General features: G+C 39.0%; 2 protein-coding genes across 2 annotated transcripts in view; one reads left to right on the top strand and one right to left on the bottom strand.

The window, feature by feature from the left end:
- Positions 1-24,263, bottom strand: part of LOC106081051 (uncharacterized) — a 36,097-nt gene extending 11,834 nt beyond the window's left edge. The window contains exons 1-3 of the mRNA XM_059369823.1: positions 23,928-24,263; positions 3,557-4,015; positions 3,307-3,459 (exon numbers count right to left, since the gene is read on the bottom strand). Of these exons, the coding sequence (XP_059225806.1) occupies positions 3,307-3,459; positions 3,557-4,015; positions 23,928-24,063 (748 nt within the window). The 5' untranslated portion in view covers positions 24,064-24,263. The remainder of the gene's footprint in view (positions 1-3,306; positions 3,460-3,556; positions 4,016-23,927) is intronic.
- Positions 24,264-24,439: 176 nt separating this feature from the next.
- Positions 24,440-27,129, top strand: part of LOC106081066 (hillarin) — a 146,835-nt gene continuing 144,145 nt past the window's right edge. The window contains exon 1 of the mRNA XM_013242778.2: positions 24,440-25,253. The gene's annotated coding sequence lies outside the window, so the exon portion shown is untranslated. The remainder of the gene's footprint in view (positions 25,254-27,129) is intronic.

The following is a 27,129-nucleotide window of genomic DNA, read 5'->3' as shown; positions in this document are numbered from 1 at the left end:
AAGTTACGGAGAAAACCAAAAAGAAAAAACAAGAGGAACTATTGGCGGCACATCCGCCAAATTTAATAAAAGATACGTTCAAAACAGCATTGTTAAAAACACAACCAAAAAATGTTGGACGAATTGTCGATGTTTTACCATTAGCATCTCCGAAAAGGGTAAAGAGAATGGTAGAAAGTATTCCAACTCCAAAATCGACTACAGAATTCACGGAGGAAGATGCACTGGCCCTGATTTTGAACCTAGGCCTCTCAAGAAACAAATACTCAACAATGAGGAAGGCTCTTCGTGAAAAAGGATGGGGTTGTTTACCCTCAAAACATAAATTGTACAACACCAGGACGAAAATGGTGCCATCAAATATATACGTGGACGAATTAAAAGCAAGAGTGAAACTTGCTGATCTTGTTGAAAATACAGCTGTTAGAATTATTTCTAATTTTACTGAAGAACAGTTGAACACATGTAATAATTCCGAAGTGGTTTTGATCAGCAAATGGGGTTGTGATGGATCATCTGGATTTTCCGAATATAAGCAACAAACAGAAATAGATACCAACTTCGCATCAATTTTCATGGCATCATTAGTACCATTGAGAATGAGATTGTACAAGGACCAATCTTCATCATCGAAAGAAAATGCATTTCAAGATATATGGATAAATAGAACACCTGGGTCAAAATATTTATGTCGCCCAATTCGGTTTGAGTATACAAAGGAAGACCGGAACACAACACGATCTTTGGTGAACGAAATAAAGGAAGAAATTGCTGCATTACCCATGATTGTTATAAACCAATTGGGAAGAAATATAAAAGTTTCGTTTCAACTACAACTCACTATGATCGATGGAAAGGTGGCAAACGCATTAACTGGCGTTATGTCCAATTGGAGATGCAATATTTGTGGCAAGAAGAATGGGCAATTCGAGGACAAGTCTGATGAAAATTTAGTAAACGAAAATGCGCTCAATTTCGGTATTTCGCCCCTGCACTGTAGAATTCGATTCATGGAGTATTGTTTGCATTTATCGTATGACCTTAAATATCGGACTAGCCCTGGAAACCGCGATGTCTCTGCTAGAAACAACCAAGATCTTCACAAAATGAGGCAGGAAGAGAAGAATCGAATCCAGTTGGAGTTTAAACAAAAGGGACTTATAATAGATAAACCTCTTTACGGATACGGAAGCACAAATGATGGCAACTCGGCAAGGCGGTTTTTTGAGGACCCCGTATCGACATCTAAAATAACCGGTCTTGATGAACACTTGCTAAGACGATTCAAAGTGATTTTGGCTGTAATCAATAGCAAAAAGATGATAAATTCAACCAAATTTGAAGCTTATAGTAATGACACAAAAAACATTTTATCTGATTTATATTCGTGGAAAGCTTTAACACCGACAGTACATAAAGTCTTACATCATGGCAAGGAAATTGTGGAATACAACATACTTCCGTTAGGAGAACTTACAGAAGAAGCTCAGGAATCCCGTAATAGAGATGTTAAACAGTTCCGGCTTTTCAATACCCGAAAGAGCACCAAATTTAACCAAAATTATGATTTACTTCAATATTTATTGTTATCGTCTGATCCGGTACTATACAGCATCAGAACTAAATGGCTACCAAAAATATGTGACGATATAGATAAGGACGATCCCGATGCCATTCAAATTAAAGAGCTTTTAAATTTTGATACCTTAGATTATTTGGTAGAGAATAAAATCAAATAATACAAAACTAAAATGCTTTTTTATTTTGGGAGTAGCTAATATACATATAAACGCACGCCGATGCGAAGTGTTTTCGCTCTAAAACACATATTTTTATTCCAATTTTTTTAAACTTTGGCAGGAGACCTTTTTTTATTCTAACACATTTGTATTGTAAACCCTGGGCAAATCTATCAATGTTTTAGTGTAGGCCCCATATAAGGTTCCATTTCACAAATAGACATTTTTATATAGAGTTTAATGAAGTGTAAATGAATTTTAGAGTAGATAGAATCCGAGTTGAGAAATGTTTTATACATCGTTGGAAAGGTATGAAAATTTCCTTTACGATAAGGTATGTTGCGTAAATATGGCTATAGTGTGTCATGTGCAATTAGGACAACAAAAACAAAATTTGGGAAATTCGACTTTTTTGAAAAATTGACTTTTTTATTGCCGGTTCCATAAAATGGAATAGAATAGAGATATTTCCATGATTCTTTTTGTGTTTTGTAGAAGAAGTGTTACCAAATAAAAGTTTATTTAACATCTTTGCAATAAAATGTGACGTAATACTTGTTTTTTAGCAATGAATATAGCACTACTTGAAAATTGACTTTTTTCAGTATTTTGATCGCTACGATCTCATTTATGGCTAGGATATGGCGAGACATACCTTAAAATGTTGGGAACATTTTAAGCTTTCATTTAAGTTCAAAAAAAGCGAAAAAATCCCCGTGGAACTTTTTTTCCAGTGAGAAACTTTTGAAGTTTAGTAAAAAAATTGGCCATTTTGGTCTTAAGATAACGGTGTTGTTTGATATCGAAATTAGCCAAATTAGCACTTAAAACTTTTCTTAATACCTCGACTTTGTGAAAATGGAAAGAAATGATAATGCTTTGATGGCCAAAGTTTGCGAAAACTTAAAGGAAATGGGAGTATCTTTTTTGAAAAATTTTGCAATTTTTTGACAAAAAAAATATTTTTCATATTGAAAACGATGCCATTTTTAAACCGCTAAAGATATTCACGTGATTCCTTTTGTATTTTATGCACACATATGCTGGCATAATTTGTGTGAAGTATGAAGTTTATAGCTTTAAAATTGACGGAGTTATTAAAAAAACACTGAAAAAAACCAAGGCCAAATTTTCATATTTTAAAATTAAACAATTCATAACTCCTTAACAGTACACGATGGCATGGTACTTTATGCATAAGTTTTTTAGATCTTGTCAAGCTCTTTCTCTAGAGTCCTAAATCATGTAAATCGGTTGAGTAGATCAAAAGTTATGGCCCCCAGAAGCTTGGAGAAGTCAAAAGTGGTCAACTTTGACACCCTGTAGCTCACCCTGTATTAAAGATATGGACCAACAACAGCACTTTTCTGAAAGCCTATGTCCTCCTCTACAAATGTCTAGAACATTTTGTATGGCTAAAATCAACAGATAAAAAGTTGTAGACTTATTTCCAATTTTTTTGCCATTTGGCCCACTGTGTGTCGTCAAATATTTCCTTACTACAATAAAAAGATGGAATAGTAAAGGTAGTAGGATTTTCTTTGAAATTCCTTTCAGATGGACTTACCTGGAAATTTGTGAGCTACGTCATAATACCCATATTCAATGTTACTCCTATTTTTTGTGTATTGCATTTTAAAGTAGGCATCGAAGATAGTTGAAAGAATGTTAAGAATGCCAATCGCGATCAATAAAGAAATCGCATAGTAATATGAAGGCTCTAGAAATATTCACCGGAGAAGACTCGATGATCGATTGAAAAAGTATCTTCACTGCAATTTTCTTCTCACTATGAGAAAGTCAATGAATCTTCTTACCTTTGTTTAATGGTTCCTTGGGATTTTCACAGTACGTTACAAAAGTTTTCGCACTCAAATTATATTTGGTTTGCATTTCCTCATTGATGTGCTCATGCAATTGTTGTTCATACAGCCCAATGGATTTTTGCCTACGAGATATTTTCCAGAGTTCTTTGGCCATATGCACGTTGTCACTGTGAGGATTTTTTGAATGGGCATTTGTTGGTGATATGTTTAACGTTTGAGACGAATGGTTTTTTATGTTAATTGCGCATATACCGCGATACACTTGATCATGTCGATAGCGAAATTTAGTTGAACTATGGTTACCCTTAATTTTTTGCCATATCTCGGAACCATTATCGGGTTGAATTTCTACATATACCATACAATAGGTAGCCCTTTGGTGTACAACACATTGGTGATAATTGTCCGCGGTATACAGTGGCGGTGTTTGTAGATAAGTGGCGCCCAACGCTGGAGACAACAATAGGAATTATACGAGTGTTTGTGTGCAAAGTTACAGCAATACCTCGATTGTTTTTTCCAAAAAAATAGCAACACAAATCAAAATCCAATTACACACACGTCAAAAATGCCGGCTTAGAAGTTTGAGCGAAAAAATTTCTCAGTTTTTCTCGAATTGAGATTAAGAAATTTAAGGAATTATATTATTAAGACGTCAAATAAAACACCTCATACTACATCTTGTTAGAATTGGACTGAAGTAGTGTCTTCTACAGATTTAAAATACCATATCAGACAAAAGATATGTCTTAATATAGACCGATTTATATGAAAATTTGCACTTTGTATTGGGCCTTTAAATAAAACAACTCACGCAAAATTTTGTAGATATCGGGCCAAAATTTTGCCTACAACAGCCTTTAAAGTCCAAATCGGATGAAAGATATATATGGGAGGTATATCTAAATCTGAACCGATTTTTTGAAATTTTGCACACATATGAAGACGTCAAATAAAGCACCCCGAGCCAAATTTTGTAAATATCGGACCAAAATTGTGGCTGCTACAGCTTTACAACTCCATATGGGATAAAAAATATATATGGGTGCTGTAACTAAATTTGAACCGATTTCTATGAAATTTTGCAGTCGTATTGAAACGTCAAAGAAAACACTTCGTGCAAGATTTTGTAAAGATCGGACCAAAATTGTGGCTCCTCGAGCCTTAAAAGGCCACATCGGATGCAATATATATATGGGAGCTATATCTAAATCTGAACCGATTTTTATGAAATTTACCAGTAATGTCGAGAGTCATATAAAAACCCTTCCTACCAAATTTCGAGAGAATCGGTTTAGAAATGACCATTTTATTTCCGTATTACTGCAAATCGGACGAACATATATATGGCAGATATATCCAAATCTAAACCGATTTTTTCCAATTTCAATAGGCTTCGTCTCTAGGCCGAAAGACATGACCATACCAAATTTGAAGACGATAGGATGAAAATTATTTGGTAAAGATTGGACCAAAATTTTGGCTGCTACAACCTTAAAACTCCATATCGGATAAAAGATATATATGGGTGCTGTATCTAAATTTGAACCGATTTCTATGAAATTTTGCAGTCGTATTGAAACGTCAAAGAAAACACTTCGTGCAAGATTTTGTAAAGATCGGACCAAAATTGTGGCTCCTCGAGCCTTAAAAGGCCACATCGGATGCAATATATATATGGGAGCTATATCTAAATCTGAACCGATTTTTATGAAATTTACCAGTAATGTCGAGAGTAATAAGAAACCCCTTCCTACCAAATTTCGTGAGAATCGGTTTAGAAATGACCATTTTATATTTTGTATTACTGCAAATCGGACCAACATATATATGGCAGCTATATCCAAATCTGAACCGATTTTTTTTCAATTTCAATAGGCTTCGTCTCTAGGCCGAAAAATATACCCATATTAAATTTGAAGACAATCGGATGAAAATTGCGTCCTGTAGTTTGTACACGAATCCTTTCTACTCAAAACCATGGAACGTATTGTGTACACCATGATGAAGAGTATGACATCCAGCGAACTGCTCAAATACAAACAGGATGCCTATGTCAAGGGAAGGTCGGTGGAAACTGCCCTGCACGAGGCTGTGCATAAAATAGAAGAATCCTTCAATGCCAAAACGTACATACTGGCGGTATGCATAGATATCGAGGGGGCTTTTGACAATGTGCGGAACGACACACTGATCCAATCCTTAGACCAGTACCGGGTGGGCCCGGTCCTTAGAGACTGGATAAACCATATGCTAAGGAACAGGTGGATAAATTGTGTGTCGCATGGCATAAATATAAGGGAGAAAGTGGCACAGGGCACGCCCCAGGGGGGCATTTCAACGCCACTCCTATGGATGACCACCATAAACGGATGCTGACTGAGGATGGATTTGAACCCGTCTGCTACGCAGACGATTTTATAATACTTCTAAGAGGTAAGGATCCGAACGACCATTGCAGAAGTGCCGAAAGGGTCTTGCATATGGCATGTAACTGGGCTAGACCTAGAGGTCTCAGTGTTAACCCAGAGAAGAATGAAATATACCTGTTCACGAGGAAGACGAAGGTGGACTAATTTAACGCACCACGTTTCGTCAATAAGACGATTTCGATATCTGACAAGGTCAAATACTTAGGTGTGATCTTGGACAGGAAACTGAATTGGAAGTGTCACATTCAGGAGCGTACTGAGAAGGCTCACAGATGTTGGGCGCTATGTAGACGGGCCGTTGGCTCGAAATGGGGCCTGAATCCTAAGATAGTTCACTGGCTCTACAGGAGCGTGATTAGACCAATACATAGTTACGCCTCAGTAGTTTGGTGGACTGCCATGGAGAAAAAGTGCAACATAAGGACCATACAACAGGTTCAGAGAACATGTTGTCTTGACATAGGCGGAGCGATGAGGACCACGCCCACTAGGGCACTGGAGACTATTCTAGATATCCGACCTATTAACATACAGATTAAGTGTGTGGCAGCCACTGCGGCTATGAGAGTTATGGCAATGGGAGAATGGATTGAGGATGGGAGCAGCTCCTACCATTGCGGTATAGGCGAGGCGACTAGCGATAGGAAACCTGGAAGGAAGGTGAGAGGTTTCCGATTGGATACCAGAGATGAACCTTGAAGTCGAGTGCGAGGCACTGCTGCCATCGGCACAGTCTTGGATTGACGGAACCCTAGTATTGCCATCTGGAAGATCATGTTACACGGATGGATCAAAGCTAGAGGACAGAGTGGGCATGGAGGTTTCCATTGAGAATCCAAGGACTAAGATCTGTTTTAGACTGCCTGACCTTAAAACGGTCCTGCAGACATAGATCCGGGCGATCACGGAATGCGTGAAGTGGTGTGGTGCTATCGCGAGGACGTTGAGTGTGAACATCTTTACCGACAGTAAAATTGCCGGGTAAGTCAGTCACGAACAGTCTTGCAGTGTAAGAAGGAGATTAACGCCTTCTCTGTAGATGGCAAAATCCGCATTATTTGGGTGCCGGGCCATAACGGAGTATGGGGAAATGAAAGAGCAGACGACTTGGCGGTGAAGGACTGTAGTCAATAAACTTGGTTAACCCGAAGCCTTTCGGGTCGACGCAGTCCGAGGTAATGAAGTGGGCGCCGAATGCACATGCAACATTGTGGAACAGCGAACCGGTCGGTAGGACGGCGAAAATCCTATGGGGGGATCCAGATCGTGAGAAGACGAGGCTATTACTGAAAGGAAGCAAGAAGGAGATCAGTATAGCTATTGGTATAATAACGGGACACATAGGACTACGAGATCACTTATGTAACATCGGTGTGGCAAGTGATAGCATGTGTAGGGCATGCGGGGAAGATGAGATGAGACGCATTTCTTTTGTCATTGCACGGCTTTCGCGTCCAACAGATACCGGTACTTAGGTGGAGACACAATATCAGAAATGAACCAACTTAGGGGAGTAGTATAGAAAACAATTAAGGATTTTGTAAGTGGCACGGAATTCCTAACATAAAATTTTCTTTTTAGAGGTTACTTCATAGTGTTTAGAGCGCACAACAAGCCGATTACTGGTTTAGGTGTATGTCCATTGTGGCATGGGGCGGATTAATATCTGCACCCTCTTTTCAACTTAACCTAATCGAACCTTGTACACAAGTTAACATGGACAGACGGACAGATAGACGGACAGACGGACATAGCTAAATCGAATCAGAAAGTGCTTCGGAGTGTATCGGTATACTTATCAATGGGTCTATCTCTCTTCCTTTTGGGTGTTACAAACAAATGCAAGTTGTAATGCCCTGTACCACAGTAGTGGTGTAGGGTATAAAAAGACACCTTGAACTTTTCCCGGGTTTCATTTTAAAACTGCAGAGAAGATGTAAATTTAATGAGTTTGCAATCGAATTTGCTTGTAACCTTTTTCTGGAGGTACTCTGAAAAAGCTTCAATCGTGGTATTACTGTACAAGGAAATCGGTAATCACACATGTTCTAGTCCTTCTTTATTACCATTAAAATCCGCTTGGCACAGCTCAAGAATGCCCAATAACAGACAAGTTCGTAATAAACCTTCTTTCCGTGCACAATTCATATCGCTTTGTTGCGTCGCACTCTTTTCAAAATTAACTGGACTACAATACCACATAACTTCTGTTAATAAATGTTTTTTTTTTTATTGCAGCACTTAAGATGATTTCCTTAAAGCGGTTACCTTAGCAAAAACAAAAGTTCAAAGTGCAGTGAACTTTTGTTTATGGAAAATTGAAATTGTGTTGACTGGTAAACGTGCATATCAAGGAAACATAGGCAAACATTAATTTTAGTTGATGAGTATACTTATTTTGTATGTTCTTGTTCAACGATGTACAGTGGGATGAGTGAAAAAAAAATTGTGAAAAGTCTGATATATTCTCACAACATATTTATGAATTTTGGAATGGGTAGAGCTGAGATGCATACCAGATGAGGTTGCACGACGCTGGGGGTTGACTGTGTGCGGAAATGAAAATAATTTTGATGATTAATATACAGGCTAGCTGACACGAAGTGTTGCCTAGTGCATATCTGTCAAACTAGAAATGACAGCTACATGGTATCGGTTAATTGACAACTTATTAAAGTTTAAACATTAAACACCGAAAGCATTTGGTTCTGAGTTTATTTTAAAGCAGAGTTCTTTCAGATGTATTTCAAGCGAAATAATGTGATTGGCGGTATATTTGGCTGTAAAATCCCAACCGGCTATTGTTGGTAGACTCAAACATCTCAAAATGAAAAGAAACGGGCGAATCCGACCTTTTATACCCTACACCACATTGGGTATGCAGGCTTAATCCTAGAAACTAAAATTTAAATCAAATTTAAGAGTAGAACTTTAACCAAAATCCGCACATATTATGGGAGTCATAGACGAAATAGTAGTACAAAGTTTTGAGAGAATCAATTGATTAATGCTTTAGCAAAGACCCTGAAAGTTAAAATCTGGTGACACATATACACTGGAGTTACATCTAAATCTAACCATATTTAAGTTCACCAGTGATCGAAAGAGTCTTAAGAGAGGATCGGTTAAGAAAAGGCAAAATTATTGCAGTATTACTAAAAACCGAATGAACATATATATGGGAGTTATGTTTAAATCTGATTCGATTTTCTCGTGTGAATCGGTTAACAAATGACCACTTTATTGCAAATTTAGTCAAAATCGAACGAAAATATACGTATATGGGAGCAGTCCCAAATCTGAACCGATTTCAACCAAAACCCACACGTTTTGTAGTTGTCGCTGAAGAAAGCGTATAGCAAGTTTTTGAAAAGATCGGGTGTTAAATTCGCTTGCAAAGGCTTTAGAAGTGAAAATCGGGTAATTCTATTTTTTTACCCACCACCGAAGGATGGGGGTATATTCATATTGTCATTCCGTTTGCAACACATCGAAATATCCATTTCCGACCCTATAAATTATATATATTCTTGATCTGTTGAAATCATGCTACAGTCTTTAAAAATAGAGATATTGTGCCGACTTTTGCACAGTTTCTTCTTTTGTGCATAAGTAGGTTAAGTTCGAAGATGAGCTATATCGGACTATATTTTGATATAGCCCCCATATAGACCGATCCGCCGTTTAAGGATCTTAGGCCAATAAAAGCCACATTTATTGTCCGATTTTTCTGAAATTTGGGACAGTGAGTTGTGTTAGGCCCTTCAACATCCTTCGTCATTTTGGCCCAGATCGGTTTAGATTTGGACATAGCTGCCATATAGACCGATCTCTCGATATAAGGTTTTGGGCCCATAAAAGGCTCATTTATTGTCCGATTTCGCCGAAATTCAGGACAGTGAGTTGTGTTATGCCCCTCGACATTTTTCTGCAATTTGGGACAGATCAGACCAGATTTGGATATAGCTGCCATATAGACCGGTCTCTCGATTTAACGTTTTGGGCTCATAAAAGGATTTTATTGTCCAATTTCGCCGAAATGTGGAACAATGAGTTGTGTTAGGCCCCTCGAAATTTTTCTGCAATTTGGCACTGATCGGTCCAGATTTGGATATAGCTGGCATATAGACCGATCTCTCGATTTAAGGTTTTGGGTCCATAAAAGGGGCTTCGAGAGAGTCGGTTCAAATTTTTGTCAAAATTATTGCAATTTTTCTCAAAATCGGACGAACATATATATGGGAACCATATCTAAATCTGAACCGATTTCATTCAAATTCTTTAGATATTGTGATAGTCGCCGAGTAAAGCTTTGTAATGTCAAAAATTTTAAGTGAATCCCTCGTGCAAAATTTTGTTCGAATCGGTTTACAAATTGTAATTGCAATTTTAGTCCAAATCGGACGAACATACATATGGGAGCTATATCCAAATCTGAACCGATTTTTTCCAATTTCAATTGGCTTCGTCTCTAGGCCCAAGAAAAGGATTGTGCTAAATTTGAAGACGATCGTATGAGAACTTGCGACCTGTACTTTGTACACAAATTAACATGGATAGATCTCTCAACGAGATGGCTGAACAGTTCAAAATTCCCCTGTTCTGGGTGCCAGGCAACAGAGATATCCCAGGGAATTGTAAAGCGGATGAGCTTGCGAGACTAGGAACTACCTTACACATTTCAGGACACTGGAATCTGTGGGTATGCCTCTAGCGACATGTAAGCTAAGTTTTCAGGACCAGGCCCGAAGGACAACGAATGATAGATAGTCACAAAGAGGGGGCTGTGAGCATTCCAAAACTCTGCGGCCAAATCTAGAATTGAAGAGGTCTACTGCTTTGTTGTCATTGGCTAGAACAGACGTCTCAGTCATTGTGTCCATCATGACAGGTCACAGTCTAATCGGAAAACATGCTGACAGACTGAAGGTTGCCAGCAACGACTTTTGCAAAAGCTGTAGGGACACTGAAGAAGACGAGATTATAGACCATCTTCTGTGTGTGTGTCCCGCACTAGCACTTAGAAGGAGTTCTATTTTAGGTTCTCATTTCTTTGAGAACCTGTCTGATTTAGCGGATGTGAACATTTATTGGGTTTTTTAAAGCGATCTGGATGGTTCAACGCTAGGAACTAGAATGCATCTTCCTTTTTCTGTTCCTGTGCTATCACAATGGATGAAAACGTCTAAGTGAGTCTGATGGCAGGCTGCCACTTAAACCTAACCTAACCTTACATTGACAGACGGATAGACAGACAGACGGACAGACAGACAGACGGACTTTTTATCTAGAAAATATTTTGAAAGCTGAATATTTTGAAAGCACCATCACAAAGCAAGTGTAAACCAAAAATGGTTAAAAAGCTGGTTCCGCACTTCTTTTCGCCTACACAGTGGCTGTCCATTTCGTCAGATGCTAATCCAAAGGATTTTTCTATTTTGGGCCATTTTAGAGAGTAAATTAAGGACAAAAATGTATGCCATACGCTGGCCAAAATACCGGTAGTGCAGTTTGCAACTCGTTTTTGACTGACACAGAACAATAGTCAAGGCAAAAGGTGGTCATATCGAGCAAAAGTGAATGCATTTTGAAATTAAGATTTTTGTTATTTTATTTATTCAAATTCGAAAATGTTCACTCAAAAATATGTGGTCGTTTGAATTGGTATCACTTCGAGAGGCTTGGCGGAAATTAAATTTTTTCCGGACTTCGTTTAATCATGACAGACTTATATATAGTTTGTAGGATCGGATATGGGTATTTCAAAGTGATGCAAATGCAATGGCAAAATGAATAAACCCCCATCCGATGATAGTGGTTAAAACAATATAAATTGTAATATCATAATAAGTTACTTTGCTGCAAAAGGTATTTCAGCTTAAATTCAAGACAAACAAATATTTTTATGTTAGCAATCGTACGTACATGGAGTCACTGCACATTAATTTCTTGTTTTAGTACTTTTTTGTTGATAAATGTGTGTATTTTAATTAAACACAATAGGTTAGGTTTAAGTGGTAGTCTGCCATCAGACTCACTTAGACTTTTTCGTCCATTGTGATACCACAGCAATAGAAGAAAGAAGATGCCTTCCAACAGTTGAACCATCCAGTTCGCTTTAAAAAGCCCAATAACTTGCGAATGTTCACATCCGCTAAATCAGACAGGTTCTCAAAGAAATGAGAACCTAAAGTGGAACTCCTTCTGACTACTAGTGCGGGACACACACACAGAAGGTGTTCTATAGTCTCCTTTTCTTCGGTGTCCTCACAGCTTCTGCAAATGTCGTTGTTGGCAATCTTCAGTCTGTCAGCATGTTTTCCGATTAGACAGTGACCTCTCATGGCGGACACAATGACTGAGACGTGTGTTTTAGCCAATGACAGCATAGCAGTTGACCTTTTAAACTCTAGTTTGGGCCTCAACAGTCTTCCTCAGTGCGGCTGTGATGCACAAACAAGCCATCCTTTGGATCCGGTTAAGTATTAAGCAGTAGGTGGACTTTTGGAGCGCCGTCCACCAGGCCACAACACCATATAGCATTATTGGTCTGACAACAGCAGTATATACCCAATGCATGACACGTGGTCTAAACCTTTTCCAAAATGTTGGATTTGAAGTTCAATTCCCTGTCCAGCAAAACACCGAGGCATTTTGCACTTTCAGTAAATGGAACGTTCTCTCCTCCCAAGGAGACAGATTCCACTGTGGGCAACTTCTATCTCATGCTAAAAAGAACTACTTTTGTCTTACATGGCTTTATACCTAGACCACTTTAGGTAGCCCACTTTGCTGTTACACGTAGAGCTTCCTAAAGCATATCTCTTAGAGTGCAGGGAAACTTTCCCCTAACCACAATTGCCACGTCATCAGCATACGCTACCACTTTTACACCTTTTTCTTCCAGAGATAATAATATATTGTTAATAGCTATATTCCAAAGTAGAGGAGACAGTACACATCCTTGAGGTGTTCCTCTGCTGACCGCTGCCGTAATGCATCTTTTAGTAAATAAGTTATTAATAAACTTTCTTACGATAGAGTTGATGGCTAGAAACTCCAACTCCTTCATGATTGACGTCGATTTTACTTTATTGAAAGCACTTTTAATGTCAAGAAATGCTACCATTGCATATTCCTTGGTAGCGAGAGAAACCTCTGTGTAGCCGACTAGGTCGTGAAGGGCTGTTTCAGTGGATTTGCCTTTACTATATGCATGCTGCTGCCGCGAAAGGCGATCTCCAGGGATCTTTGCCCTAATATATGTTCTATCAACCTCTTAGGGCAACCACTAATAGGACGAAAATCGTTCGCCTTCGTGTGGTAGGGTTTTCCTGCTTTCGGAATGAAAATGACCTTTGTGTCCCTCCATCCCACAGTTACATATGACATTCTGATATAAGCAGAGTATATTTCCCTAACCAGTCTATGAGACACAGCTTGTAATTCAACCGATGATACATCATCAGGGCCTGGCAATTTAATGGAGTCGAAACTTCTTATCACCCAAAGGATTTTCGGCTCAGACACAATTTCCCTAAGTCTCCGACGAATGCAAACCAGTGACAACCTCTTCTGGCGTTACGTCGTCCGTTGGAGAATTTCCCGGGAAATGTGTATCAACGAGTAGTTCTAGTGTTTCCTCACTAGACATTGTCCATACATTCTCCGACTTCTGAATGTATCCAACCATAATAGACAGAATCTTCATTAGCCTAGAGGCCTCAGATGTATCCTCCACGGAGCTGCAGAATTCTACCCTGTATTTGTTCTGAGCCTTTCTAAGTTCGCCCTTATATTTTCTTAGCTCAGCCTTATAGATGTCCCAATCGTGTGGTGCTCTTGTGGCTTTTGCTCTGTTGAAGAGTTTTCTGCAGATCTTCCTTAGACCAACTAGCTCTGGGGTCCAACATGGCGGTTGCTGTTTGCCCCTTGGCTTGGCACTAGAACATGCTGACACAAGCGAGTCATTCCGGGTCTTCGTGATCCACTATAGTCCTCCGTAGTTTCCACTTCCTTTTCTGGCCTAGAAGGGATGGACGTGCAGAATTTGTGCCGAAATTTATTCCAATCCGCCTTTCTTCTATTGTTATTTCACTCCGCAAAAATTTTCCTGTAACTTGTAATAGGTCATTATTTTTGGAAGAAAAATTTAAATCACTCAAGGTTAGCTGCGATAGAGGTATCCATTGGGCGTTTGATGATCTGCATCTGTTTCCAGTGAAGCGGCAGGTCTAAAGCCCGGGAGTAGGCTTAGAATGGACTTCAAAGACCCAACAGCTGCGGTGGTGGTATCAGGCCGTAGCATGTTGTCTGCTACTGAAACCTCAACTGGATGACAAGCGAGTCATTCAGGGCCTTCGTGATCCGCTTGACCACTATGTCTATATCCTTCGTAGTTTCCACTTCCTTTTCTGGTCTAGAAGGGATAGACGTGCAGTATTTGTGCCGAAATTTATTCCAATCTGCAGTATTTTCTCCAAGGCTGAAACTAATATAACGATGATCAGAGAAGCTGTTGTCATCCAACACTTCCCAGTCGCATATTCTTCCACTTATATCTTCGGACACAAAGGTAATATCTAGTATCTCCTGCCTGTTCATGGTAATAAAGGTCGGTTTATCTCCATTATTACAAATCGCCAGATTGCAACTAATAATATATTCAATAAGCAGCTCACCCCTTTCGTTGACACCCGAACTTGACCATATCTGGTGATGTGCATTAGCATCACTTCCTAAAATGAGGCTTTTCTTCCCTACAGAAGCGGGTTCAATCAGCGACTTAAGGTTTGAAGGCGGCATCTCTGAATCGTGTGCCATCAGTAATGAGACTTGTTTATTTCAACTGGATGCTACTAAATCTTCAGCGACGGAAGAAGAAAAACATTTAGATTACTCTTTGCAAGAATACAGGCTCTGTGTCTACCATTTCCCGTACCCTTGAGAAGTTTAAATCACGGAATTCTTAGTCCACGAACCATTCCTCCACACACTATGGTTCCTGGATAAGAACCACGACTAATCCCCCTGCTATCAGGAGGAACTTTAGTGCCGCCGACGCGGCCTTACAATGATGGAGATTTATCTGTAGAAACCAGACCGTAGTCAGGATTCAGAACTTCCACCACTGTTGTGTTAGCCTCGTTTTCTGATTCCCCAACGAGTTCATCCTCACAAGATTCGTTAGAACTTGTCATGATGAGCTTCCGTACGCATCCAGGAGCAGTTGAGAAAGCTTTGGAACCACTCTTCCTCAGGACACTGGACACTTGCGGTGTGGACGATTTCTCTCTAGATGCTTCACTAGCTGCTGCTGTCGAAGTACTTTTTGAGTTCCACTTTGAGCCCAGTCCAACTTTGTAACCCACGCACACAGGGCTTGTTGGGTCCCGTTTCGATGCCATCCCCACCTGCCTCGATTGTGGCAGGGGGATTTTCAGTCTGCTGCAATCCGCCAGACTTTAGCGATGTAATCGATAGTTCCTCAGGCAAGTGTTCAGCAACAACTGCTGAGTCGTCTCCTGATTCCCCAACCCCAACGCTTCTATAGATCTGCAGTTTAAACTTATTGAATCCGTAGGATACAACCCCTTCACACTTGTTAAGGTCTGTCGGCAGCCGGAATTTAGTACGAATACTGCATGTCTCCGGTCACCACCAGCCTCATTCAATCTACCAATCTTCTAGTCGGGGGTTGAAAGATTGGGATTACATGCCCTTAGTCTTCCAAGTATCGATTCAGGATCTGAGAGAATCCTTGGTATCCCAGCATGTGCCATTGGTCGAGAAGCAATATCTTCCTTCTTAACTAAATGTGGTGCTGCACCTGGCCAGATCTCACCAATTATAGGCATGCGAAGAACGAATAGGTGTTTTCGTCGGTGATACCTCTATCGCAGCTATCCTTGAGTGACTTAAAATTTTCTTCCAAAAATAATGACCTATTACGAGTTACAGGAAAATTCTTGCGGAGTGAAATAACAAAACGTCCGCTCCACGGTTCAAACAGGAATCCACAAAACACAAAATAATTATATATAAATTTACATGTTTGTGTGACCATCGCATAACCTCTGAAAAGGGTTGAAAGATTGCAGTTTCACCCATTTTCAAGATCTCTGATAAGAAACCTCCCTTTTCTTGACGAGTTTGAGTGGCTATAACCAATACGCGTAAAACATTTGACTTTTAAAGTTGCAGTAATACGAGTATAGGCGTGGAATAAAAATAGACCAGGCTTATCATACTGGTCATTTTAGTCTTTTATATTGAATTCGCCTAAAAGTATGCACTATAAAGTAAAGAATCATATTACATCGGTGGAAACGTGGTCTAATCAGGCTAAAAGGACTTACTGGCTATAAATATTATTTTAATCCGATTTGTTCTTTAAGCTTAACGTTTTTTCTCAATACTTCAATACGTGAGATGAAATATAAATCATACTTTCTTCTTTTAATCTTGGGAGCAATAGATAAGTTTTGTTTAGTTTTAGAATCTGGTTTTCACATGGTTACATAAAACTCTAATTAATGGCCTCCATGATGCATGTGTTAGCATCATCGCCTATTGTGCAGGTCAGCCGATTTCAAAGAATTAGAGTAGCAACAATTTATTACTTATTTATACTGTACCGCATAGTGGTCTAAAAACAAAATCTTTTGGCAAAAGTCTTAAACATTGTTCCAACTCGTTTTCTTTTTTAGTTCGGTAAAAACTGATTGTAGAGGATACCAACGAATACCTCAAAGTTATGGTCCCTGGAGACTTACTAAAGTAGCCGTTGAAGGGAGAGGACGTGTTTTTCATTTCGCTCCTCAAAGAAAAATTTCTATCTCGTTAGAGCTACTACCTTTAAAAGCCTTTCAGGAATAGGCTCATAATGGACTCCGAGGACCCAACAGCTGCGGTGGTGGCATCCGACCGTAGCATATTGTCCGCCCCTCCTATAGGTGTGGGTGCCACAACCAGTCGTCAGACGAACAAATGAGGAAGAGACGGATAAACCAGAGGGATGCGCAGTTCGTTTGCAGCCTTTAAGTAAAGATGGTGTTTCCGATTCAGATTCAGACAGCGATAGTGTTAATGACACAGTCATCGCAGCGGAATCAAGAGATGACAACAGCGGGATGACGGCTGCAGTGAGCGAGGGTTTTGCTAAAGTCACAAGAAGGCCGAGAAAGCAATCCGGTATGTACCGGCAGCACAATTGGGCGAAAGTGCAGGATGCTGGAAGGAATAGACCTGACATTCCCAGCACTTAACCAGATGTCCCGAAGAGCAAAACACTGCTAAAACAATGAAAAAGAGCTCACAGCTTTCAAGTACTCTGAGAAGACTAAGCCCACCGCAATGGAGATTCCAGACAGTGTCCTGCGGAAGGAGACTAAGTCGGAACAGGAACAAAGGAAGCGCGCACGGCACCTGAGCCTTCAAGGGGAAGAGGAAGATGGTCTCTGAAAAAGGTAAGGAGCCACCCTCTTGCGCCAGAGTGGCAAGGAAGCACAACAGAGATGAGCTGACTTGTGCAGCCATCGATGTCGGCAGTCTATCCGGTAAGATTCCACCAGATCATCGGCCCCAAGTGGAGGATCTGGTTAACGAGCGGATTTTCGAACATGTGTGGACTATTACTGAAAGGAAGAAAGAAGGAGGTCAGTATATCTTTTGTTATCATAACGGTACACATAGGACTACGAGCTCATTTATGCAAAGTTGGTGCGGAATGTGATAGCATATGTAGGGAATGTGTGGAAGATAATGAGACTTTGGCTTTCGCGGCTAACAGACACCGGCACTTAGGTAGAGACGTGACCCAACAATTAGGGATTTTGTAAGGAATTCCTGACTTAGATTTTCTTTTTCGATACAAAATGGGATTGAAAATTAATTTTGAGCTGACATGCAGCTCATGCGAAAATGTAGCACCTTGTAGAATTGTAAGCCCTAATAAACACTAACAAAATGACATTGCAATCAAAGGCGATTCTGTTCCGGCAATATTTTATGAAAACAAATGATTTGCTGCCTGAAATGAATTTGTTTGTACATACTTAAACTCAATTTTCAATTAAACTCAAATAAATGTATACTTTATCAGCTAAATAGAGTGACAGATTGGCCAAACAAATGTATCGTTCGTTGTTTGTCGCCATATGTTTGCTAAGCGAAAATTTTGCTAGAGCTTGGTATCGAAGTTCTAGTGTAAGCACCATTCAAGGTTTGTTTACATTCTTTGGTGATAACGTTGAAACAAAAAATAAATCGCGTTAAGTCCGAGTAGAATTTGATATACTCTTCACTATGGAGAATATTTGTTTAGTTGTTTGAGGAATTTTTTTGTAGACAGGAAGTAGACATTTTTTACAATTCCAAAGTGATTAGAAGATGATTTTAACTAAGCTTCATAAGGTTCGGACGGGTGTTAAAAGTCAAAATAGATCAAGAAATCATAATATTTCAGCTTTCGTCCTCGAGATGCTGACGATGTCAAGTCGGGAGATCGATTTATGACATGGATGTTAGAAGTAAGAACAACACATTATTGCTACTCATCGTACATATCTCGGCGATTTTCTCATACAATCCCAATCGTACACACGCTGGGATGAGCAAGAATAAGTGAAAACAAGTAAAAAGGTGTTAAGTTCGGCCGGGCCGAACTTTGGATAACCACCACCTTGGGTATATATGAAACCACCTTTCATCAAAATCCGGTAAAAAATGCATACCTTATGCACCATAGCAGCTATATCGAAATATGTTCCGAATTGGACGAAATACCTATAAGTACAAGTCATTGTTCAATTGTGTATAAAAAAAAACTGATATTGTTTGTAACTTTATCAAAAAATAAACTGATCTGAACCATATACGACACGGTTGTCGAAAATCCTAACATAAGTCACTGTGTCAAATTTCAGCGAAATCGGATTATAGGTGCGCCTTTTATGTGGCCAAGACTTTATATCGAGATATCGGTCTATATGGCAAAAAAAAAAAAAAATGTCGAAGAGCCAAAAACAACTCACTGTCCCAAATTTCGGCGAAATTCGGCAATAAATGTGCCTTTCACGGCCCCAAAACCGAGAGATCGGTCTATATGGCAGCTATATCCAAATCTGGACCGATCTAAGCCAAATTAAAGAAGAATGTCGAAGGGCCCAACATAAATCACTGTCCCAAATTTTGGCGACATCGGCCAATAGATGTACCTTTTATGGGCGCAAGACCTTAAATCGAGTGATATCCAAATCTGAACCGATCTGGGCCAAATTGAAGAAAGATCTCGAGTGGCCAAACACAACTCACTGCCCCAAATTTCAGCAAAATCGGATAATAAATGTGGCTTTTATGGGCCTAAGACTCTAAATCGGCGGATTGGTCTATATGGCAGCTATATCAAAATCTGGACCGATCTGAGCCAAATTGACGAACGATGTTGAAGGGCTTAACACAACTCACTATCCATAATTTCAGCAACATCGGAAAATAAATGTGGCTCTTATGGTCCTAAGACCCTTAATCGGCGGATCGGTATATATGGGGGCTGTATGAAGATATAGTCCGATATAGCCCATCTTCCAACTTAACCTGATAATGGATCTGTGCAAAATGTCAGCTCAATATCTCTATTTTTAAAGACTGTAGCATGATTTTAACAGACAGGCAGACGGACATTGCTAGATCCACTTAGATTTTTACACTGATTACGAATATATATACTTTATAGGGTCGGAAATAGATTTTAGATCTGTTGCTAACGGAATGACAAAATGAATATACCCCCATCCTTCGGTGGTGGTGGTTATTATAGTCTACTGTTTGGTTCACTTCTGGTCACATTTCCAAGCTATTTCTATTGTTGAATAGAGCTTGACAAACCCTACTAAAACAATCTTTCGTTTGCCAAATATCTCACATAGTTTAAAAAAAATCGATTTTCTAAAAGCTTTCTAGAATATTGACCGAGGCCGGTTCTATAGTTTGTGATTTTTAACCTCAGTAATACTTCTCTTCCATCTCCTTTTTCGCATTTGTTGTCCGATTACTATCAAATTTTGCATATACCATTTTTTTGGTCCAAGGAAGAACGTTATTGATTTTGGAAGAAATCGGCGCATATTTAAATATACCTCCCATATACATCTTTCATCCAATATGGTCTTTTAAGGCTGTAGGTATGTACAATTTTGATTCGATCTTACAAAATTTTGTATGACATCTTTTAATTTTCCAATACGTATGCAAAATTTCATCAAAATCGGTTCAAATTTAGATATAGGATAGGTTAATGTGACAGTCCGTTACTCGCTTAGGCAATTTTAAGTCCATTGTGATACCACAGTGGCGACAGACCAAGGCAGACAGACCTTTGGTGGGAATCGAACCCCTGAACACGCTACCAGCTAGGCTATCGGATGCCTAGATTTAGATTTTATTTGACGTCGCATTATGTGTGGCATAAATATCTTCTCAAACAGAAATTAAATCCTTGGAGAACGTATTTCTGATCACAAAAACTATCCTCGACTGTGGCTGATCTCTCAACGAGATGGCTGAACAGTTCAAAATTCATCTGTTTTGGGTACCGGGCCACAGAGATATTCTGGAAATATGCCTCTAGCGACATGTAAGCTAAGTTTTCAGGACCAGGCCCGAAGTACAACGAATGATAGATGGTCACAAAGAGCGGGCTGTGAGCATTCCAAAACTATGTGGCCTAATCCAGACTTGAAGAGGTCTACCGCTTTGCTGTCATTCGCTAAAACAGACGTCTCAGTCATTGTGTCCGTCATGACAGGTCACAGTCTAATCGGAAAACATGCTGACAGACTGAAGGTTGGCAGCAACGACATTTGCAGAAGCTTTGAAGATATCGAAGAAGAAGAGACTATAGAACACCTTCTGTGTGTGTTCCGCACTAGCAGTCAGAAGGAGTTCCACTTTTGGTTCTCATTTCTTTGAGAACCTGTCTGATTTAGCGGATCTGAACATTCGCAAGTTATTGGGCTTTTTAAAGCGATCTGGATGGTTCAACGGATGGTTCCATTCCTGAGGTATCACAATGGACCAAAACGTCTAAGCGAGCAGACTGCCACTTAAACCTAACCCAACGATAATGTTATTCTTTGATTCCAAGTTAACAGAACCCGTTTATTATTTTTTCTCTTCGGCAAAAAGTGAAATGCACAAAAAGGAATCGGCAAAAATAATAAATAATTCGGAAATTCTTTTTATTTAAATTTAAAAACATCAGAAATTTAAATAAAATATACACAATTATTTAGGAAAATTGTTAAATAATACCATTTTATTTGTACAAAACTTATGCAGATATACTTGTAATTGATGGCGCACACGTATCGGAAATGTTTTAAGAAAAAAACATGTTAGATGAGAATAATCGATTACATGGAGGCTATGTAAGGTTATGGACTGATTTACACCGTATTTGTCACAGTTTGGTTTGAAGCCATAATAGAACACTACATGTTAAATTTCAGCCAAATCGGACAAAAATTGCGGCTTCCAGAGGCTCAAGAAGCCAAATCGAGAGATCGGTTTATATGGGGGCTGTTTCAGGTTCTTGACCGATTCGAACCGTACTCGACACAGTTGTTGGAAGTCATAACAGAACACTACATGCAAAATTTCAGCCAAATCGGACAAAAATTGCAGCTTCCAGAGGATCAAGAATTCAAATCGGGAGATCGGTTTATATGGGGGCTGTATCAGCTCATTGAGCGATTCGAACCGTACTTGACACAGTTGTTGGAAGTCATAACAGAACACTACATGCAAAATTTCAGCCAAATCGGAGAAAAATTGCGGCTTGCAAGGGCTCAAGAAGTCAAATCTTGAGATCGGTTTATATGGGAGCTATATCTAAACCAGAACCGATATGGCCCATTTGCAATCCCCAACGACCTACATGAATATTAAGTATCTGTGCAACATTTCAAGCAGCTAGCTTTACGTGTTCGTGATTTCGACAGACAGACGGATGGACGGCAATGGAATATATATGCTTTATGGGGTCCCAGATCAATATTTTGAGGCGTTACAAACGGAATGACTAGATTAGAAAATCGGGAGGTGCCGATTGTATAATACCCTACACCTACCCTATAAGTACAATGTGGGAGCTATATCCAATTCTGAACCAATTTTGATGGACCTAGGCGAGCGAATATGTTCAAACTGTAATAACTACGGTTGACAAATGACAACATTATTGAAAATTACCTATTTGGAGCAAACTTCTTAGATAACGTGGTAGCCGTCGAGGAAAGGGTTGTGCAAAATGTTGGCAAGATTAGTCAAACAATACGCTTGCAGTGGCTCTTGGGGTGAAAATCTATATACATATATGACAGCTATATCTAAATCTGGACCGATTTCTATGAAATTTAACAGTAATATCGAGAGTCATAAGAAAACCCTTCCTGCAAAATTTCCAGATATGCGGTTAAAAAATGAGCAATTTCTTGCAATATTTCTCAAAATCGGACGAAAATATATATGGGAGCTGTACCAAAATCTGAACCGATTTGAGCTAACTTCTCAGATAATGTGGCAGTCGTCGAGTAAAGCGTTTTGAAAATTTTTTGGCAAGATGGGTCAAGAAATTAGGGCGATATATATATATAAGAGAGCTATATCTAAATCTGAAACGATATCCATGAAAATCACCAGTAATGTCGAGAGTCAAGACAAAATCATTCCTCCCAAATTTCGAGAGAATCGGGTAACAAATGATCATTTTATTGCAATATTACTGCAAATCGGACGAACATATATATGGGAGCTATATCGAAATCTGAACCGTTTTTAATGAAATTCACATGTAATGTCGGGAGTCATCCTTCCTGCCAAATTTCGAGAAAATCGGTTAACAAATGAACATTTTATTGCAGTATTACTGCAAATCGGACGAACATATATATGGGAGCTATATCCAAATCTGAACCGATTTTTTCCAATATCAATAGGCCTTGTCTCTAGGCCGAAAAACACGCCTATACTAAATTTGAAGACGACCGGAAAAAAAATTGCGACCTGTAGTTTGTACACAAATAAACATGGACAGACAGACAGACGGACACAGCTAAATCGAATCAGAAAGTTATTCTGAGTCGATCGGTATACTTATCAGTGGGTCTATCTCTCTTCCTTTTGGGTGTAACAAACTAATTCACTTAGTTAAAAATACCCTGTACCACAGTAGTGGGTAGGGTAGGGTATAAATACTCTAAAGCCACTGTAAATAATGATTTTTATTTCTCGTCGTTAAAGTAAACTCAAATTAATTGTCTGTCGTTTAGTTGACGATTTTCTATTCGTTAGCGAAAACAGCTGATTTTAATTATGTCGATTATCGTTAAATGTGGCTACTGAATACCTAATTCGTTAAGTTTTATGCTATGGCTTTACTAAACGATGAATTTAACTACAGAGAGGCGAAACTATAAACGATTCTGGTTGAAAATTTTGGTTCGAATTTCGGAGAATTGTTGATAGAGTCGGAAACCGCTACAAAAAGTGGATAAATAGACATAAGTATTTACCGAGTATGCTTTCAATTTTGAATCAAAAGACTTAAGTAACAAACCTTAAGATTGACAAAACAAGTTAAGCACATGTGGAACCTATTTGTTTAGAAGAATGACATCCGGCAACATTGATGGGCTTTCACACAAAAATGCAATTCAATAAAACTGATGCACACATTGAATGCTTGAGATTCCAATCATTTTTTTATGTGAGAGAAAAATACAACAAATCATGGAAGAGCAAATTGTAGAGAGAAACACTTATCTAAGCCAACTAACTGGGGTTTCAAGTTGGCAACACCGTACAAATAAATATATGTACATTTGGTGTGCGTGTGTGTGTGAGAGTTAAAGCTTGAGTTAACAACTCACCATGCAATTGAATGAACTCAGCGCCAAGAGAGAACAACCAAATGGAGCTGTACATCTGCTCCAAGAGGCATAGCCAAAATGAGTAACAACAAAAGCAACAAGTGAATATATTTTCGTCTTGTAAACAGCATGCCATTGTTGATGGGGGCACTATTCGTGTGAATGTTTGACGTTCGTCGCTGTATGTGTATGAGCGGGCATGGTGGTTTGCTTGATGGCTAGATGATCTCACTTTACACTTTACGGCTAATAAATACAACAGACACCACAACAACAACAACCACCACCACTTTGAACACAGCACAATTGCAGCAACAACAACTGACTAAGAAATTCCCAATGTAAGCCAGATTTTTTAACAGAGGCAAAATTCGAACTGCAAGTGAATAACTTGCAGAGAGCAAGTGAAGAAGATTGTGTGTGTGAGGAGCAATTTTGAAAGAGGCTCAGTTTGTTTGCTATCGAGCCACTCTGGCTGGGCCACTCTTCAACCGCTACCAATTCGACAAACAACAGTTACGAGTGGAACGTCGCCTTCGAGAGTACAACAAAGCGGAGAAGTTTCATAGCGATAACTACTACGACGGGGCAATAACAGAAATAGTAGATGAGAAAAAAATAAGCGTGGATTCAATTCAAGAAAACCCCTAAAACGCCAATTATCCACTCTATGGCCAAGTGGAGAGGTGTACAACAACAAAAACAATAAAAGCCGCGGCAACAACAATATCCAGCTAGCTAAGCTATTTGCATTTTTGTTAGTTGTTAGTGTTTGGTTTTTTTATTCGTGTAATTTTTTCTTATATGAATTTTTCGTACGGTGTTTGTTGTTCGCCCATTGGACTTCCGCCCGTCTGTCGACCCTTCCGACGTTTAATATTCGGTGTTACGGTGTGGTCTTCGTTCATACATACATACATACGTCCCAAGTTGCCTAGAATTGAGAATCAAGTGAGTCGAGGTGGCAGGCAGTCAGTGCTGGGAATGGCAGACTCACTGCTGCACCACTAACAACAACAATGCTAAATTCTATTATACATATTTTGAAAGCCAACACAAAAAGAATCTAAAACAAAAACAACAACAACAATAAAAAATGAATTAAATTCAAAGAAAAAAGAAAAAAAAGAAGCAACAACAGAAAAGTTTGTGGAAAACTAGAATTGGTTCTCCAAAAGAAAATCAACCAAAAAAGTGTAAAATCTTACAACAAAAGATAACTTTGTTTGATATCAACCAATTTAAGGAAGTTCTCATTTTCTTATCTATGGAAATTTGACACTGCGTAAGGAGTCAGTTGCAGAAGACATCGTTATTTAAGTCCAGGTACATATTGGCATATGAACACAAAGATTGATAAATATTTGTTTATTTGTAGTGATTTTTTAGACAAGTCAATTAAAAAACTTGCGATTTTGCAAAGTGTGCGCTTTTCATTATTTGGTTGCTTTTCAATTTGTACTTGTTTATAAAAAGTAAATTTTAAAATTGTCAGCCTACGTGTATTAGATTAACCTTTTTTTGTGACCACACATATGTAAGTTCTTAGATGAGTTTGGGGTGGTAGGCACTACAGTTCTTGGGTTTTTTTGTTCTGCGATATTCAATTGTGAAAAGAGGATCAAAGAAAATGCATCAAATTTTGTGTACATTAAGTTTGTGATTTCATTAGGTGATTTCCTTTATCTACAAGTAGAAGCATAAAACGAGGTCCATATGGATAATTATTATACTCTACACCACCACTGTAGTACAGGGTCTTCTAACTTTCTGCATTTGCTTCACTCAACCAATTTTGTTATTCAAAACTGCAAAAATGTTTGCTTAAACAGCAGTTTTTGTCTGCTGAAAATGGGAAAGCAGATATTACAGCTTTTTCAGCAAACAAAGGGCTGCTGTATTTTAAAACTTATGATATTTTTACGTTTGCCTTTAGGTGTTTTGTATTTTATTTATTTTTTCTAGCAAACAACAGACTTCTCAGCTGCCAGCCTTCTGCTCTGAAATTGCTACTGCTACTGCTGTTATAGCAGAACTACTGCTAAAGGGTGATTTTTTTGAGGTTAGGATTTTCATGCATTAGTATTTGACAGATCACGTGGGATTTCAGACATGGTGTCAAAGAGAAAGATGCTCAGTATGCTTTGACATTTCATCATGAATAGACTTACTAACGAGCAACGCTTGCAAATTATTGAATTTTATTACCAAAATCAGTGTTCGGTTCGAAATGTGTTCATTCATGTGTTCAGCGATGAGGCTCATTTCTGGTTGAATGGCTACGTAAATAAGCAAAATTGCCGCATTTGGAGTGAAGAGCAACCAGAAGCCGTTCAAGAACTGCCCATGCATCCCGAAAAATGCACTGTTTGGTGTGGTTTGTACGCTGGTGGAATCATTGGACCGTATTTTTTCAAAGATGCTGTTGGACGCAACGTTACGGTGAATGCACACATTTCGAACCGAACACTGATTTTGGTAATAAAATTCAATGATTTGCAAGCGTTGCTCGTTAGTAAGTCTATTCATGATGAAATGTCAAAGCATACTAAGCATCTTTCTCTTTGACACCATGTCTGAAATCCCACGTGATCTGTCAAATACTAATGCATGAAAATCCTAACCTCAAAAAAATCACCCTTTATAATAGTAGCAAAATTAACTACTATTATTCAGCAGACATTGTTTGCTATTTTCAGCAAACTTTTTTCTATCAGTGTTGTAACACCCAAAAGGAAGAGAGATAGACCCATTGATAGGTATACGGATCGACTCAGAATTACTATCTGATTCAGTTTAGCTATGGCCATATTAAATTGTTTACAAAGAACAGTTCGCATTTTTCATCCGATCGTCTTCAAATTTGGTACAAACACCTTTTTTTGGCATAGAGACGAAGCTTAATGGAATTGAAATAAATCGGTTCGGATTTGGATATAGCTTCCATATACATAGCTAGCCGAACCGGACCCACTTCGCTGCGCCTTCTTTAACTCTCTAATATCTATTTAGGGTGGGGACACTTCGCCCTGAATGCGAATATCAAATTCGAACGCATTCGAATCCTGGCGAGAACATCGGACAAAGCGGTATTTATCCCCTCTTAATGTTGGCGACATTTGCCAAGCACAATGCTATACATGCAAGGTTCCTTATCATTGAGTTTAAACTTGAATCGGAAAGCACTCATTGATGTGTGAGA

Source organism: Stomoxys calcitrans, chromosome 5, assembly GCF_963082655.1.
Source record: "Stomoxys calcitrans chromosome 5, idStoCalc2.1, whole genome shotgun sequence".
NCBI classification, from domain to species: Eukaryota; Metazoa; Arthropoda; class Insecta; order Diptera; family Muscidae; genus Stomoxys; species Stomoxys calcitrans.
Note: the sequence above shows the minus strand (reverse complement) of the source record. Positions and strands in the feature narration are given on the sequence as shown.